This window comes from Rana temporaria, chromosome 2 (assembly GCF_905171775.1).
Source record: "Rana temporaria chromosome 2, aRanTem1.1, whole genome shotgun sequence".
Classification (NCBI taxonomy): domain Eukaryota; kingdom Metazoa; phylum Chordata; class Amphibia; order Anura; family Ranidae; genus Rana; species Rana temporaria.
In genome coordinates this window covers 102,968,269-102,983,393 of record NC_053490.1, presented here as the reverse complement: position 1 = coordinate 102,983,393, position 15,125 = coordinate 102,968,269, and the positions used below count along the sequence as shown (strand labels likewise).

General features: G+C 44.5%; 1 protein-coding gene across 2 annotated transcripts in view; it reads right to left on the bottom strand.

Annotated features, from left to right (window-relative positions):
* LOC120929306 (sterol O-acyltransferase 2-like) overlaps nt 1-8,807 on the bottom strand; it is a 180,299-nt gene extending 171,492 nt beyond the window's left edge. The window contains exon 1 of one of the 2 annotated variants that reach the window (XM_040340636.1): nt 8,550-8,807. In XM_040340636.1, the coding sequence (XP_040196570.1) occupies nt 8,550-8,631 (82 nt within the window). In that variant the 5' untranslated portion in view covers nt 8,632-8,807. The remainder of the gene's footprint in view (nt 1-8,549) is intronic. The other variant, XM_040340635.1, reaches the window with a different exon arrangement.
* Nucleotides 8,808-15,125: the final 6,318 nt, after the last annotated feature.

Below are 15,125 nucleotides of genomic sequence, written 5' to 3'. Positions count from 1 at the left end.
AACCACTTCCGTACCGTAGGATGTCATGTGACGTCCTGGACTCCAGTGGGGGATATCTGAATAATGGGTGCTCCTTTTTTACAGGCGGCGATTGTTCACACCATAAGAACGATCATAGCGGCAGTTCCGCCACTTGATCGTTCTTACAGGCAGCGGGAGGGGACATCCCCCCTCCCACCACCATCCAGTGCTTCTCCGGGCTCTCCCGTGCCTTCAGAGGCCCAGAGAACGAATCGTCCGCTGCCGAATGAGGAGCATAGAGATTTAAAAACATAAACATAAACAAAGCTGCAATCGTGGCTGAAAGCATGAGATTGTTTACTTTTTTTCCTGATCTCATGCTTTACAGCCTGAAGGACAGATGTGGGGTCATAATGACCCTGTCTCTCTCCATAAAGAGGACCTGTCATACACTATTCCTATTACAAGGGATGTTTACGTTCCTTGTAATAGGAATAAAAGTGATAAAAAAAAAAAAGGGACAAAAAAGTGCAAAAAGAAAAAATATTACGTATTTTTTTTTTAAATAAAAATTTAAACGCCCCTGTCCCTAGTAGCTCGCACTCAGAAGCGAACACGCATGTAAGTCCCGCCCACATATGTAAACGCAGTTCAGACCACACATGTGAGGTATTGACGCGTGCGTTAGAGCGAGAGCAATAATTTTAGAACTAGACCTCCTCTGTAACTCTAAACTGGTAAACCTGTAAAAAAAAAAACAAGCGTCGCCTATGGAGATTTTTAAGTCCCGAAGTTTGGCTCCATTCCATGAGTGTGTGCAATATTAAAGCGTGGCAAGTTGGGTATCTATTTACTCAGTGTAACATCATCTTACACATTATCACAAAAAATTGGGCTAACTTTACTGTTTTGTTACTTTTTAACCACTTCAGCCCCGGACCATATTGCTGGTCAATGACCGGGCCACTTTTTGCGATTTGGCACTGCGTCGCTTTAACTGACAATTGCGCGGTCATGCGACTTGGCTCCCAAACAAAATTAGCGTCCTTTTTTTACCACAAATAGAGCTTTCTTTTGGTGGTATTTGATCACTTCTGCGGTTTTTATTTTTTGCGCTATAAACAAAAATAGAGCGACAATTTTGAAAAAAAAATAATATTTTTTACTTTTTGCTATAATAAATATCCCCAAAAATATATATAAAAAAAAACTTTTTTTTCCCTCAGTTTAGGCCGATATGTATTGTTCTACATATTTTTGGTTAAAAAAATCGCAATAAGCGTTTATTGAATGGTTTGCGCAAAAGTACAAAATAGGGTATAGTTTTATGGCATTTTTTTTTATATTTTTTTTTTTACTAGTAATGGCGGCGATCAGCGATTTTTATCGGTACTGCGACCTTATTGCAGACACTTTTGACACATTTTTGGGACCATTGGCATTTTTATAGCGATCAGTACTATAAAAATGCATTGATTACTATAAAAATGCCACTGACAGGAAAGGGGTTAATACTAGGGGGCGAGGAAGGGGTTAATTATGTTCCCTGTGTGTGTTCTAACTGAAGGGGGGTGAGACTGACTTGGGGAAATGACTGATCGCTGTTCATACATTGTATAAACAGACGATCAGGCATTTCTCCCCCTGACAGGACCGGGAGCTGTGTGTTTACACACACAACTCCCGGTTCTCACTCTGTAAAGTGCGATCGCGGGTGCACGGCAATGATCGCGCCCGCCAGGCACCCGCGTCGGGACCAGGGGCGAGCGGGGGACGCTGATCATGAAGGTGAACTCCACACCAAATAAAAAAAAAACGGCGTAGGTTCCCCTTCAGGAGCATACCAGGCCCTTAGGTTTGGTATGGATTGCAAGGGGGAAAACCTACACCGAAAAAATGGCGTGGGGCTTCCCCTCAAGATCCATACCAAACCCTTATCCAAGCTCGCCGCCTGGCCGGACAGGAAAGGGGGTGGGTACGAGCGAGCGCCCCCCTCCTGAGCCGTAACAGACCGCATGCCCTCAACATGGGGGGGTGTGTGCTTCGGGGCAAGGGGCACTGCGGCCCCCCAAAAAATGTAGAGTTAAAAAAAAAAACTACACAGATTTTTAAATTAATTTATTAGTCAGCTGGGGGTCTTCTGCTGGGGCCCCTCCCCCTTTAAGCTCTTTTACATTTGGGGGGCGCCCGGTCTTTGTCATTTTCTGCCAGGGGGGTGGGCGGTCTTCTCCACTGTCTTCTGCCGGGGCCCCCTCCCCTTTAAGCTCTTTTACATTTGGAGGGGGGGCGCCCGGTCTTCATCGTTTTCTGCGGGGGGTGGGCCGGTCTTCTCCGCTGTCTTCTGCCGGGGCCCCCTCCCCTTTAAGCTCTTTTACATTTGGGGGGCGCCCGGTCTTCGTTGTTTTTTGCCGGGGGGTTGGGCGGTCTTCTCCGCTGTCTTCTGCCGGGGCCCCCTCCCCTTTAAGCACTTTTACATTTGGGGGGGGCGCCCGGTCTTAGTCATTTTCTGCCGGGGGGGTGGGCCGGTCTTCTCCGCTGCCTTCTCTGTTCCCTCTTCTGCCGGGCTCCACCGCGGGGCCCGGTCTTCTCTCTTCCCTCTTCTGCCAGGCCGCCCAGGCTTCTCTGCTGTCTTCTCTGTTCCCTCTTTTGCCGGGCTCCACTGTGGGGGCTGGGTCTTCTCCGCTGTCTTGTTTCTTCTTCTCTTCCAGCGATGTTGACAGGACAAGCTCTCCCGCTGTAATGCCGTATGAGTGTTGCGCAACGACTTATATAGGCATGGGGCGTGGTCACCGGGTGACACTACCCGGCGACCCCACCCTTTGTTACATCACATTCCCTTTCTTCAGGAAAGGATGTATGGATTCATTTACTGGATATAGAAAATCATTATTCAATCAGCTTTATGTGTGTATAAAAAAGAAACAGAACATTGTTAATACATCATATTTTACTTTAGTAAATTAACAGTGTACAATTTTTTAACTGCATGACTGTAAGACCGGAAACAGAACGGGTAACCTCCATATGAAAAAACTCCCTACCTCTCCAATTGAGCATAGGAATTAATTCACACGGGGATTTGAACTGTGAGTCGCTACAACCCCGTGACCAGATCCAGTCCAGAGAGTGCCAGATCACCCGTAGGGAGGAATAACGCACTTATCACAAAGACTAATTTTAAAAATACAGGGACAGATCCACAAAGAGAGTACGCCGGCGTATCTACTGATACGCCGGCGTACTTTCAAATTTCCCACGTTGTTTCTTCGAAATCAAGATCCTCAAAACAAGATACGACGGCATCTGGGTTAGATCCAACAGGCGTACGTCTTCGTACGCCTTCGGATCTTAGATGCAATTCTTCGGCGTCCGCTGGGTGGCGTTCCCGTCGTAATCTGCGTTGAGTATGCAAATTAGCCATTTCCGAGGATCCACGAACATACGAGCGGCCATCGCATTCTTTTACGTCGTCTCTAGTCGGCTTTTTCCGGCGTATAGTTAAAGCTGCTATATGGTGGCGTACTCAATGTTAAGAATGGCCGTCGTTCCCGTGTATAATTTAAAACAATTTATTTCGTTAGTCGTCCATGAATCGGGCTGGACGTAATTTACGTCCACGTCAAAACAATGACGTCCTTGTGACGTCATTTAGCGCAATGCACGGCGGGAAATTTAGGGATGGTGCATGCGCAGTTCGTTCGGCGCGGGGACGTGCTTAATTTAAATGAAACATGCCCCTTACTAGCCGCATTTGAATTGCGCGCCATTACGCCACGAGAGATACACTACGCTGCCGTAACTTACGGCGCAAATTCTTTGTGGATTAGAAGCTGGGAACAGTAAGTTACAGCGGCGTAGCGTATCTCACATACGCTGCGCCCATGCAATTGTTTGTGAATCTGTCCCACAGCCTGCAATATATATTATATATTGTCAGACAAATAGATATATGTAGAGCATAAAAGTTCATAACAGGCTTTAAAGCTTAAACTTCACTCGACTCAATCCCACCTATAATTGAATAAGTATACTAGGAGCCTTAAGCGGACCGGAAAGCTATCGTTGTTTTATTGATATAGAGGGGAAGACACAAGCATCTGAAATATCACAGAAATATATGTCAGGGACTATTATAGCCAATTGCATCATATTATTCATAACCTCCTTTCCTGTATGGTCTCACCTGTGTATGTGCCCACACTAACATGCTAGTGCCCGTCCAAAGATCACTTGCACAATCTGCACAGAGACAGAAAAGGAAGAAGGGCACAAGGAGGGGAGAAAAGAAAACGTTGAATACTCAAGGCAGCAAACTCTGCACCACATGCCTGCATCAAGACCAACCCCCCCATAGCACCGATATCTACCTTGAATCTTGTCCGAGCTTTACAGAGGCTCCCAATGATCCCAACATGGCTGTCGCCATGTGGGCTTTAAATAGCTCTCCCCGTTGCGTCAAAATGTGGAGTGTGATTTCATGCCGCGATGACACATTGCGGACGCAAAAAGAGGAGGGTCCGCGTGTCAGAGACTGACACCCAGAAAGCGGAAGTCACAAAAGACATCCGGACCATGACCACTCAGCCTGCTACGGCATAGATGGTGTCTGCACAGAGGGGTCGGAGAGCTGTAAAATGTCCCTCCCCCTAAGTACATGTTGAATGGCCGCGTATCATGCCTCCAGGAAGCCATGACAAGGGGGAAAATCCTCCCTCCCATAGGATGTTACCCAAATGGAAAGGAGGAAAACCCAGTGGACACCCTTGGGCGTCTGTATGGGAATCTGATGGCAAAAGGGCAGGATCAAATCATTGGTGCACAGCAAACCTCAAAAAAAAAAAAAGAAGAGGGGGAAAAAAACACCCAGTTGATCTGTAAATAGGTAAAAACAGCCATGCAAATACATTACATAATTTACATTAAATTCATACACCTCCACAAAGGCACATCATAATATACAGTACACACGGTGTACACATAATACAACATATTATTTGTTATATTTTCCTCCTTTAACGGAGGAATAGCACTGGCAATATTATTCCAAGGGCCATCTCTCGGACATCGAATGAGCGCACACATCCAAGACATCAATAATACCCCAAGACAATCGGGCAGAGGCAAGCGACAGGACGGAAACTCATATCAGGCAATTATCACAACCTATATGGAAACAACAACAAATGAAGAATAATAAATAATATAAAATCCAAAAAGAAAATAAAGAACCATCTAGCAGCCCAGGCATCAGTCACAAGAAAGGCTTGTAGCTGATGTAACAAGTATATCCACCTTGTCTTCAATTGTAGGGGCTTCTTGTCAATGTCACCCCCACGTTCATGTTGAGGTAAATGTTCTTTCCTAAAAGAGCCGTTCCGGCGAAACATGTTGAAATAAATAGACGTACATTTGTATGTGACTCATTGTCAGTAACAGGATGTGTGTACCGATGACCATGATTATACTGTTTTCAATACTTTTATGATATTGTTTTTTCAATAACATATTTGTATATTTTTATACTAAATATGAGTGAATTTTTATGTGACACACCTTAAAAGTCCTATATCTCCAATCACATCCAATTAAAATCTATATTTTTTAAAACAATCTTAATTTACAGCATTTCTTCAAACCTGCCTAAAACTTTTGCACAGTACTGTATATCTCCATAATTTTGTATAACATAAGTAGCGTTTTTCCTTAAGTGAACCCCCCCCCCCCCCCCCCACACACACACACACTACTATATGTGAGAATGGAGTGAGAATAAAATATAGCTAGTACATTTATAAATAAGAAAAAAAATTATGAATAAATCAGATCATACATATTCTACAATCGCAGATAAAAAAAACGTCTGTATTACCCATAGTAATAAGCAATCCAATAGTTTTATACTTTAACATGCACTAGAAAACAGACAGTCATCATCTGACTGGCTGTTAGCAGTGAAGCATCTTCCTTTAGTGAAGTATAGAATCGAATAAACTGCCATGAGGACTACTCTGCTAATACCCTGTTTGCAGCATGTTTAAGGCCGCGTACACACAGTCGGTCCATCCGATGAGAACGGTCCAAAGGACCGTTTTCATCGGTTAACCCATGATGTACCCACTGATGGTCTGATGTGCCTACACACCATCAGTTCAAAAACTGATCGAGTCCAACGGGGTGACGTAAAACACAACGACGTGCAGAGAAAAATTAAGTTCAATGCTTCCAAGCATGCGTCGACTTGATTCTGAGCATGCGCGGGTTTGGAACCGATGCTTTTGCGTACTAACCATCAGTTTTGACCTATCGGTTAGGGGTCCATCGGTTGAATTTTAAAGCAAGTTCTAAATTTTTGGACCGAAGGATAACTGACCGATGGGGCCCACACACGGTCAGTTTGGACCGATGAAACTGAACTTCAGTCCGTTTTCATCAGTTTTGTCCGATCGTGTGTACAGGGCCTCAGAATCTAAGCATTAGAGCAGTGCTAGGGAGTTGAGCATATAGCATATGCAAAGATTTTTCATAATGTGCCCCCTTGATTTTCAGGCGGTACATTAAATATTACTTGGGCTTCTCAACTGATTCCCATCTATGCATTTTCTCTAATGCATTTTCCACTTTAAGTAAAGTAAGTTCATGAAAACATGAAAACGCATGTTACGTATGCTGTTGTCTAATTTTGCAATCCTTTGTATTAGGGATGTCCCGATACCGATACTAGTATCGGTATCGGGACCGATACCAAGCATTTCCCCGAGTACTTGTACTCGGGGAAATGCTCCCGATGCTTCACCCGATACTTGAGCGGGCAGGCAGGGGAGTTGCAAATCTTCTCTCCCCCATGGTCAGTGTTGTCTTCCCCTGTCCGTGCTGCTCTCTCACCTCCCCCCGTCCGTCCGTGCCGTTCTCTCTCCTCCCCTTCCCCCGTCCATCCGTGCCGTTCTCTCCTCCCCTTCCCCCGTCCCGTTCTCTCTTGCCCCCCCCCCGTCCATGCAGTGCTCTTTCCTCCCCTTCCCCCGTCCGTCCGTCCCGTTCTCTCTCCCCGTCCAAGCAGTGCTCTTTCATCCCCTTCCCCCGTCCGTCCGTCCCGTTCTCTCTCCCCGTCCAAGCAGTGCTCTTTCATCCCCTTCCCCCGTCCGTCCGTCCCGTTCTCTCTCCCCGTCCATGCAGTGCTCTTTCCTCCCCTTCCCCCGTCCGTCCCGTTCTCTCTTCCCCCCCGTCCATGCAGTGCTCTTTCCTCCCCGTCCGTCCCGTTCTCTCTTCCCCCCCGTCCGTCCCTGTAGTCTCTCTCCATCCATCCCGTCCCCGTCCGTGCCGCTCTCCCCCCTCAATCTGTCAGGGGGGAGAGCGGAGGTAGGAGCTGCTAAGCCCGGCTCCTACCTTTTCTGAATGAACAGAGTCAGTGATTACCGACTCTGTCCATTCATATAACTGAGCATCGTAACCTCCTGTGTTTACGATGCTTCAGTTTATGAATGGAGGAGCTTCCCTCCATTCATTTCAGCTGAAGCTGCTGAGAAAGGGACTGGGGAATCTGTTTCCCTAGTCCCTTTCTCTGTCTTAAAGGGGAGATGCCAGAGGTCTGTTAAGACCCCTGAAATCTCACCAAAGCCTCCCAACAGGGCTGATTAAAATTAAAATAAAAAATTGCAATAAATATAAAAAAATAAATAAAATAAATAAAAAAAAACACACTGACAATTCACCCCCCACGCCCCCCTAAAAAAAAAAAAAAAAAAAAAAATCACTGTAAAAAAAAAATTGTAAAAAAAAATAGTAAAAAAAAAAAAAATGACTGCCACTGTCACATGACATTAAAAAAAGTATCGGTATTCGGTATCGGCGAGTACTTGAAAAAAAGTATCGGTACTTGTACTCGGTCTCAAAAAAGTGGTATCGGGACAACCCTACTTTGTATTAAATGTGAACGCACGTCATGATAACACAAAGAGAAAAGTTCCCAGCTCCCTAAAAATAAATTTTCCTTCAAACACACATGTGGGCAGGCGCGCACATGTGTGTATGTATATACTGTATATATATATATATATATATATATATATATATATATATATATATATATATATATATATATATATATATATATATTGTAAATACAAGTCCATAATTTCTCCTGCATCTGCTGTCGTGCGGCAATGCACAACAATGGAAATCCCATTATTTTCTATGGTGCCTGTTCCCATCAATGCAACATTTTGGAAAGGTGCAGGTGCTTCTTTTGGTACAGCATAGTGTGTTTTTTGCACTATAGACTTTAACTGGACCACATGAAAAATGCATTTACATGCATTTTTGGCAGGGTTTTGTGTTTAACTATTAGTCTCCATCTCCTGAAGCATGGAAAACCACTACAAAAACACATGATTATGCATCAGCACTAGTGTGAACCAGGCCGATATTTGTCTTCAGTGTGCCGGTAATTTAGTAAACTATTATATGTATAAGAAGCACTGTTGACAGCACAGAATTCATAAATGTGATATATATATATATATATATATATATATATATATATATATATATATATATATATATATAAAACAGACCTAAACACGAGAAGTAATTACCATTTTGTTCTGCGCAGGTTTGGTCTTTGGTGTGGTTCCTGTTCCGTACTGTGGAGTCTGGTGAGTCCTCAGTAGCCGCCATGGTGTTTTACTACAAAGATTGATAGTTAAAAAGTAGAAAAGGTCCTCTAAGCTCAATTTCATTCAGTGAAAGGCTATCAAGCCTCCTATTTCCTTTATTTATTCTCCTTTCTCCCTTCCCCTCAAATGGCCCAGAGTTCTGGCAAGCTTAATCCTGCTGTCAACACAAAATCCAATAACCTTTGGAATTAAAGGGAACTTTGAGCCATGTATGCAAATGATCTGATGCCAAGAAAAAACTAGCAATTATGTGTCATTCTGACCTTACGATCCCAAACTAATCTGATATTTCACTTTCTTCCCTGGAACCTGGTAGACAAACTTAACCACTTTAGCCCTGGAGGGTTTTACCCCCTAAATGACCAGGCCATTTTTTGCGATACGTTACTGTGTTATTTTAACAGACAATTGCGCGGTCGTGCAATGCTGTACGCAAACAAAATGTATGTCCTTTTTCCCCATATAAATAGAGCTTTCTTTTGGTGATATTTGATTACCTCTGCGGTTTAAATTTTTGCGCTATAAACAAAAAAGACCGTCAATTGAAAAAAAATTATATGTTTTACTTTCTGCTATAAAACACATCAAATAAAAAAAATGTTGAAATTGAATTTCTTCAATGTAGGCCAATTTGTATTCTGCTACATGTTTTTAGTAAAAAAAAATCCCAATTAGCGTATATTGATTGTAGGTAAATAGTGTGTAACACCGTGAATTCCTGAGCTAAACAAGTGGTAATAAAGGAATATGTGATGATGAAAAATACTTGATTACTAGAATTAAGGGTTGCACAAGTGCATGTGCCTTTAAAAATGTGAACAAAATAAGAGCGCTACCATATACTATACTAATACATCACCAAAGAAGTTTTTCCAGTGCAACTTCAACTTAATCAGATAGCAGTATAAAGTGCCAATGGGGGAAAAACAAACATCAGTGCAAAATGTGCCCTCTCACTCACCAGAGATCCTGGACTCCCATAACAGAAGTCAGATACGCTTTGAGATGGTGGCTGGGCTTAGTAGTCCCACAGGCTGTGTCACTGCAGCTTGCGTTGTCCTCCCTGAGCCATCAGAAATCCCGGAATCCCATTGGGAATTGTGTAAACATTATGAGGACTGCTGGGCTCTGTGGTTCCACAGGCTGTACGTCCAGCTACAAAAGGTGTTGTTTTTAACAAACCTCCAGGGATGGGTACAAATGGCAAAAGAAGCTATATAGCGTAATTCTGTGTGTTTATTGTATAAAATCAAAAATTCCAGGTATTCCACTCACATTAAAACGTTAAAAGAATGTAAAAACCAAACTGGCCGAACTACCTGCATCTCACCGGCCCGAAATGACGTCACCACCTGTGATCACCTGACCGGTTCCGCTGACGAGTCGTTTTCAAAGGAAAACTATGGCATAGATTTAGGGACTTTTTTTTTTTTTACTAGTAATGGTGGAGATCAACGATTTTTAGCGGGACTGTGACATTGCGGTGGACAAATTGTACACTAAGGCCGGGTACACACGAGAGGATTTATCCGCGGAAACGGTCCGGGGGACCGTTTCCGCGGATAAATCCTCTGGCGGATTTTGATCTCATGGTTGTACTAACCATGAGATCAAAATCCCCGCGGAATTCCGTCCGCGGTGACGTGTCGCGTCGTCGCCGCGATGATGACGCGGCGACGTGCGCGACGCTGTCATATAAGGAATTCCACGCATGCGTCGAATCATTACGACGCATGCGGGGGATGGATTCGGACGGATTGATCCGGTGAGTCTGTACAGACCAGCGGATCAATCCGTTGGACTGGATTCCAGCGGATCGATTTCTTAGCATGTCAAGAAATTTGGATCCGCTGGAAATCCATCCCCGGGGACAAAAATCCGCGGAAACAGATCCGCTGGATCGTACACACCAGGGGATCTATCTGCTGGAGCCGGTCCGCGGATCAATTCCAGCGGATCGATCCTCTCGTGTGTACGGGGCCTACGTGACACTTTTTGGGGACCAGTAACACCAATACAGTGATCAGTGCTAAAAAAAATGCACTGTCACAGTATAAATGACACTGGCAGGGAAGAGGTTAACATCAGGGGCGATCAAAGGGTTAAACGTGTTCCCTATGTGTGAGAAATCTGTGTTCCTGATTAGTAGGAATCACAGATCTCTCTCTTGCTCTGTGACAGAACATCAGGAGCCTGCAGATCATTGCACCACTGATCAGCAGGTGCAATGTGAGGCTCTTGCAGATGCTCAGTACAGCTGTCTGCCCATACCTCTCATACAGGCAGACAGTTACGGAAGTCCAGAAATAATCAATGAACTACTCACCAGCACCCTTTCAGTTCACTGAGAACTACAACTAATCTGCTGCAGTGGAAAATAGGACTTGTAGTTCATGCATTCACAGTACTCTGTGAATGAATAATGCAGCTGTGTAGGCGGAGCCAGTATATATACACCATAGTTTGTAGATGCTTTGCTTATAATTATAACTTTTGAACACATTAATATACACTTATTGTTTTTTGTTTTCTTCCAAAGACATGGAAATTCGATTTTTTTTATCGTATATGTTTTATAGCAGAAAGTAAAAAATATATATTTTTTCTTCCGAAATTTTTCATTTATACATATATAAAAAAAAAATTAAAAACCCAGCGATGATCAAACACCAAAAGAAAGCTCTATTTGTGTGAAAAAAATATATAAATTTCATCTGCGTAGAGTGTTGCATGACGGCGCAATTGCCAGTTAAATTAGCGCAGTCCCGAATAGAAAAAATGCTCTGGACATAAAGGGGGTAAAACCTTCTGGAGCTTAAGTGGTTAAATTACTAACATGATGTCACACGTGTGTATTACAAGCAGTAAAGAAACATTGCATGTAGCAATTTCCACTCTAGTCCAACCTAATTTCCATTTGTTTAAACTGGCCATAGACCTGAGATAAGCATTGCACAATCTATCCAATCTTTTGTTGGATAAGGTTACCATTTATGAGGTTACAAAGATCTCAATTGGTAAACCAGTCGACCTGCCCTCTGAGCACGGTTGATGTAGACTGACCCCTGGAAGATACAGTATGTTTCCCAAAGAATCCAGTGTAGTATGAGACTTATAAAAAATGTGAGCATTGTATTACTTAGACCAGGGCTCAAAATTTGAAGTCACGAGCCACTAGCCAGGCCTTGAAAGTTACTCGCCACCAGTTGCCCCTCCCAACCCAGGACATCAGAGCGGCTGCGGTGGGGCGGTATCGATCAGGAACACCGGCTCTGTAACACAGCCTGCATCTCCGTGACACACGGAGGAGGAGAGAGGGAAGGTGAGAGGGAGGGAGAGAGAGGAACAGCGAGCGAGGGAGGGAGAGAGAGGAATAGCGAGCGAGGGCGGGGGGAGAGGAAGAGAGAGAGGGCGGGGGGGAGAGGAAGAGAGAGAGGGCGGGGGAGAGGAAGAGAGAGGGGGGGAGAGAGGGAGGGGAGAGAGGGATCTCTAGCCCCGTCCCTGTCTGCAGCCTCTCCTGTGTCTGCAGTGCCTGTCTGTAGGAAGCTGTGTGTGATGCTTGGTATGGTACCTTTCATGACAGCAGGATGTTCATGACGGCCAGTAGCAGGCAGGGTCCGTTCTCATTCTGGGTGGGGACAGCGTCCTGCTGTGAGATGGAGTGGTCCCCGAAGGTACTTCCCTAATGGGAGGGGTTATATGGAGGGAAACTGTCTTTAATTGGTTGTGCCAGTGTCTAATCACCTCTGGTGAACATATAACCCATTATGTAATGATTTAAGGCTCTGTGTCCCGTGGTGTACGATAAAGAAATTTATATTCATGTTGATGACACATCTGCATGTTCAGTAGAAGCGGTTGACATGTCTAGGGCACAGTAGAACTTGGATCTAAATGCTTCAAATTTTAATAATGGCATACCATAGATCAGGGGTGGCAAACACAAGGCCCGCGGGCCAAAATCTGGCCTGCAGGGCCTTGTAATGTGGCCCGCACAGCAGCCTCCATCCGTTACCTCATTTTATCTGGCAAATTGGGATCCCAGCAAGAGAAAACATCCCCCCTCAGTCCCGCAAACAGAGCGGAAAATTAGCGCATGCGTGGCCAGTCAGTCTCTGAGCACAGGAATAAACATCTTCCCCATACTGTACTTACTGTGCTGCTCTGTCTCCACCTCTGCCTCCGCCTTGTCTCTGCCTCCACCGCCGCGTCTCCACCCATCTCAGCTTACGATGCCGCTCTGGTCTTCGCCTCCATCCTCTCTCCGTCTCCACCGTCTCCTCTGCTCTGTCTCCACCCATCTCAGCTTACGATGCCGCTCTGGTCTCCGCCTCCTCCTCTGCCCTGTCTCCACCTCCGCCTTGTCTCCGCCTCCACCCCGCCTCCCCAGCCTTCCAGCTTTTTTGGCAGTTTTTTCCCCCATCCAGCGGGCTGCGTCCTGAGGCTTGTGTTAATGAAGTGCGTGCTGCTATACAGGGAGGTACCAGAGCTGGGCCATGAAGGAAGGTAGGAGAGAGTACACATGTGAGGAATTTTTAGGAGCAATCCTGACCCCTGCACTGTGTACGTAGCACAATCCTGACCCCCTCCACTCTGTATGTAGCGCAATCCTGACCCCTGCACTGTATATGTAGCGCAATCCTGACCCATGCACTGTGTACTTAGCGCAATCCTGACCCATGCACTGTGTACTTAGCGCACACCTGACCCATGCATTGTGTACGTAGCGCAATCCTGACTCCTCCACTCTGTACGTAGCGCAATCCTGACCCCTCCACTCTGTACGTAGCGCAATCCTGACCCCTCCAGTCTGTACATAGCGCAATCCTGACCCCTGCAGTCTGTACGGAGCGCAATCCTGACCCCTCCACTCTGTACGTAGCGCAATCTTGACCCCTCCACTCTGTACGTAGCGCAATCCTAACCCCTGCACTGTGTACTTAGCGCAATCCTGACCCATGTACTTTGTCATTATTATTAAAGCCAGTAGTGATTGAATGCAGAGGCAATTATTTATGATAATAAAGAGTAGATGCATAGTCCTATACAACCGGCCCTTTGAGGGCAACCATACTGCTGATGTGGCCCCCGATGAATTTGAGTTTGCCACCCCTGCCATAGATGATTATAGGTTCAACTTTGTGTCTGTAGATATCTGGTTCATTTTATGTACAGCCTCTTCTGAGACCTAACAATTATAGTACTGACCAAGATATACAAATAATTTAGCACATTTTCACATACAGTATATATTTCTATATTACAGTCAAAACTAAGTACAAGCAATCAGTTTCTAGTTTCAGGCCATTGATTGATTAAGTTAAAATTGTAGTATATTTCATAGTCTATGTCAGTTCTAAAAGACACGTATATACCTCCATCATTAAGGCTCCTTTTTACACAGGCTGTCTGTTTTGACGGACTCTGCTTGCTTAGCAGATATTGATCCGTTAATCTCCGCTGAGCAGGCGGATGACAGGTCTGTCTCCGCTCACTGTGCAGAGACAGACCTGTTAGAGCCCTTCTCTCCTCTATGGAGATCAGATGAAAACATCCGCCTTTTCCGTTTTCATCTGATTCCATCTGATCCGCCAGATAGATGTAAAATAGGGTTTCCATCAGTCTGGATTTGGTGGATAGCGCCGGATATGTCAGCGGACATGTGACCGCTGACATCTGTCGCTCGATAGGGGTGAATGGAGCATCCGATCAGGTCCACCTGAAAAAACGGACAGAGGCGGACCTGATTGGACAGCATGTGTGAAAGGGTCCTTATCCACAAAATTAAAAAATTATTTATGATACAAGTTACTTTACTGTAACAATAAGGCATTATATTTTTTCAATTATTTTATTTAACCAGAAGATGGCAGCTCCAGGTTTACAGATCATTAGTACAGAGACAAGTAACGGTACAAGAATCTAAATTATATAGACAAATAAACTGTAAATACAAGTTAGACGTGGAAAAAGATTGTATAAAGTCAGGAGATCAATCAATTAAACTTTATCAATGAGAAGAGTATCAAATTCCCATCTAGCTCAAACGGTCACTTGGTATGGACCATTTGGGGAATCACTCTACCCATTCCATTTTTTCTTTTTTATACATATGATGCCGCATACACACGATAATTTTTCGGGTTGTAAAAAACAATGTTTTTTTAAAATGTCATTGCATGTATAAGCTGCAGGCCCCGTCAAGGCTCTCTGTATACTGCAGTCCTAACTATAACATTGCATTTTAAGTCTCCTCAGTAGGGAGCACATGACTGCTGATGGATAGATAAGGGGCAGGTGATTGGAGGTAGCCCAGCCCTCATTAAAGGGGCAGGAGCACACTGCACACCAGCACATGGAAGCAAAGGTGCCAGTACGCTGCCTGACCACAATGACATAAATACAACAAACACATGCATTTGCAAATGCGTGCAACTAAACCTCTGTTTTTAACGCACACTGTTAGACAGGTGAATTTGGTTGGTTGCTGATTGG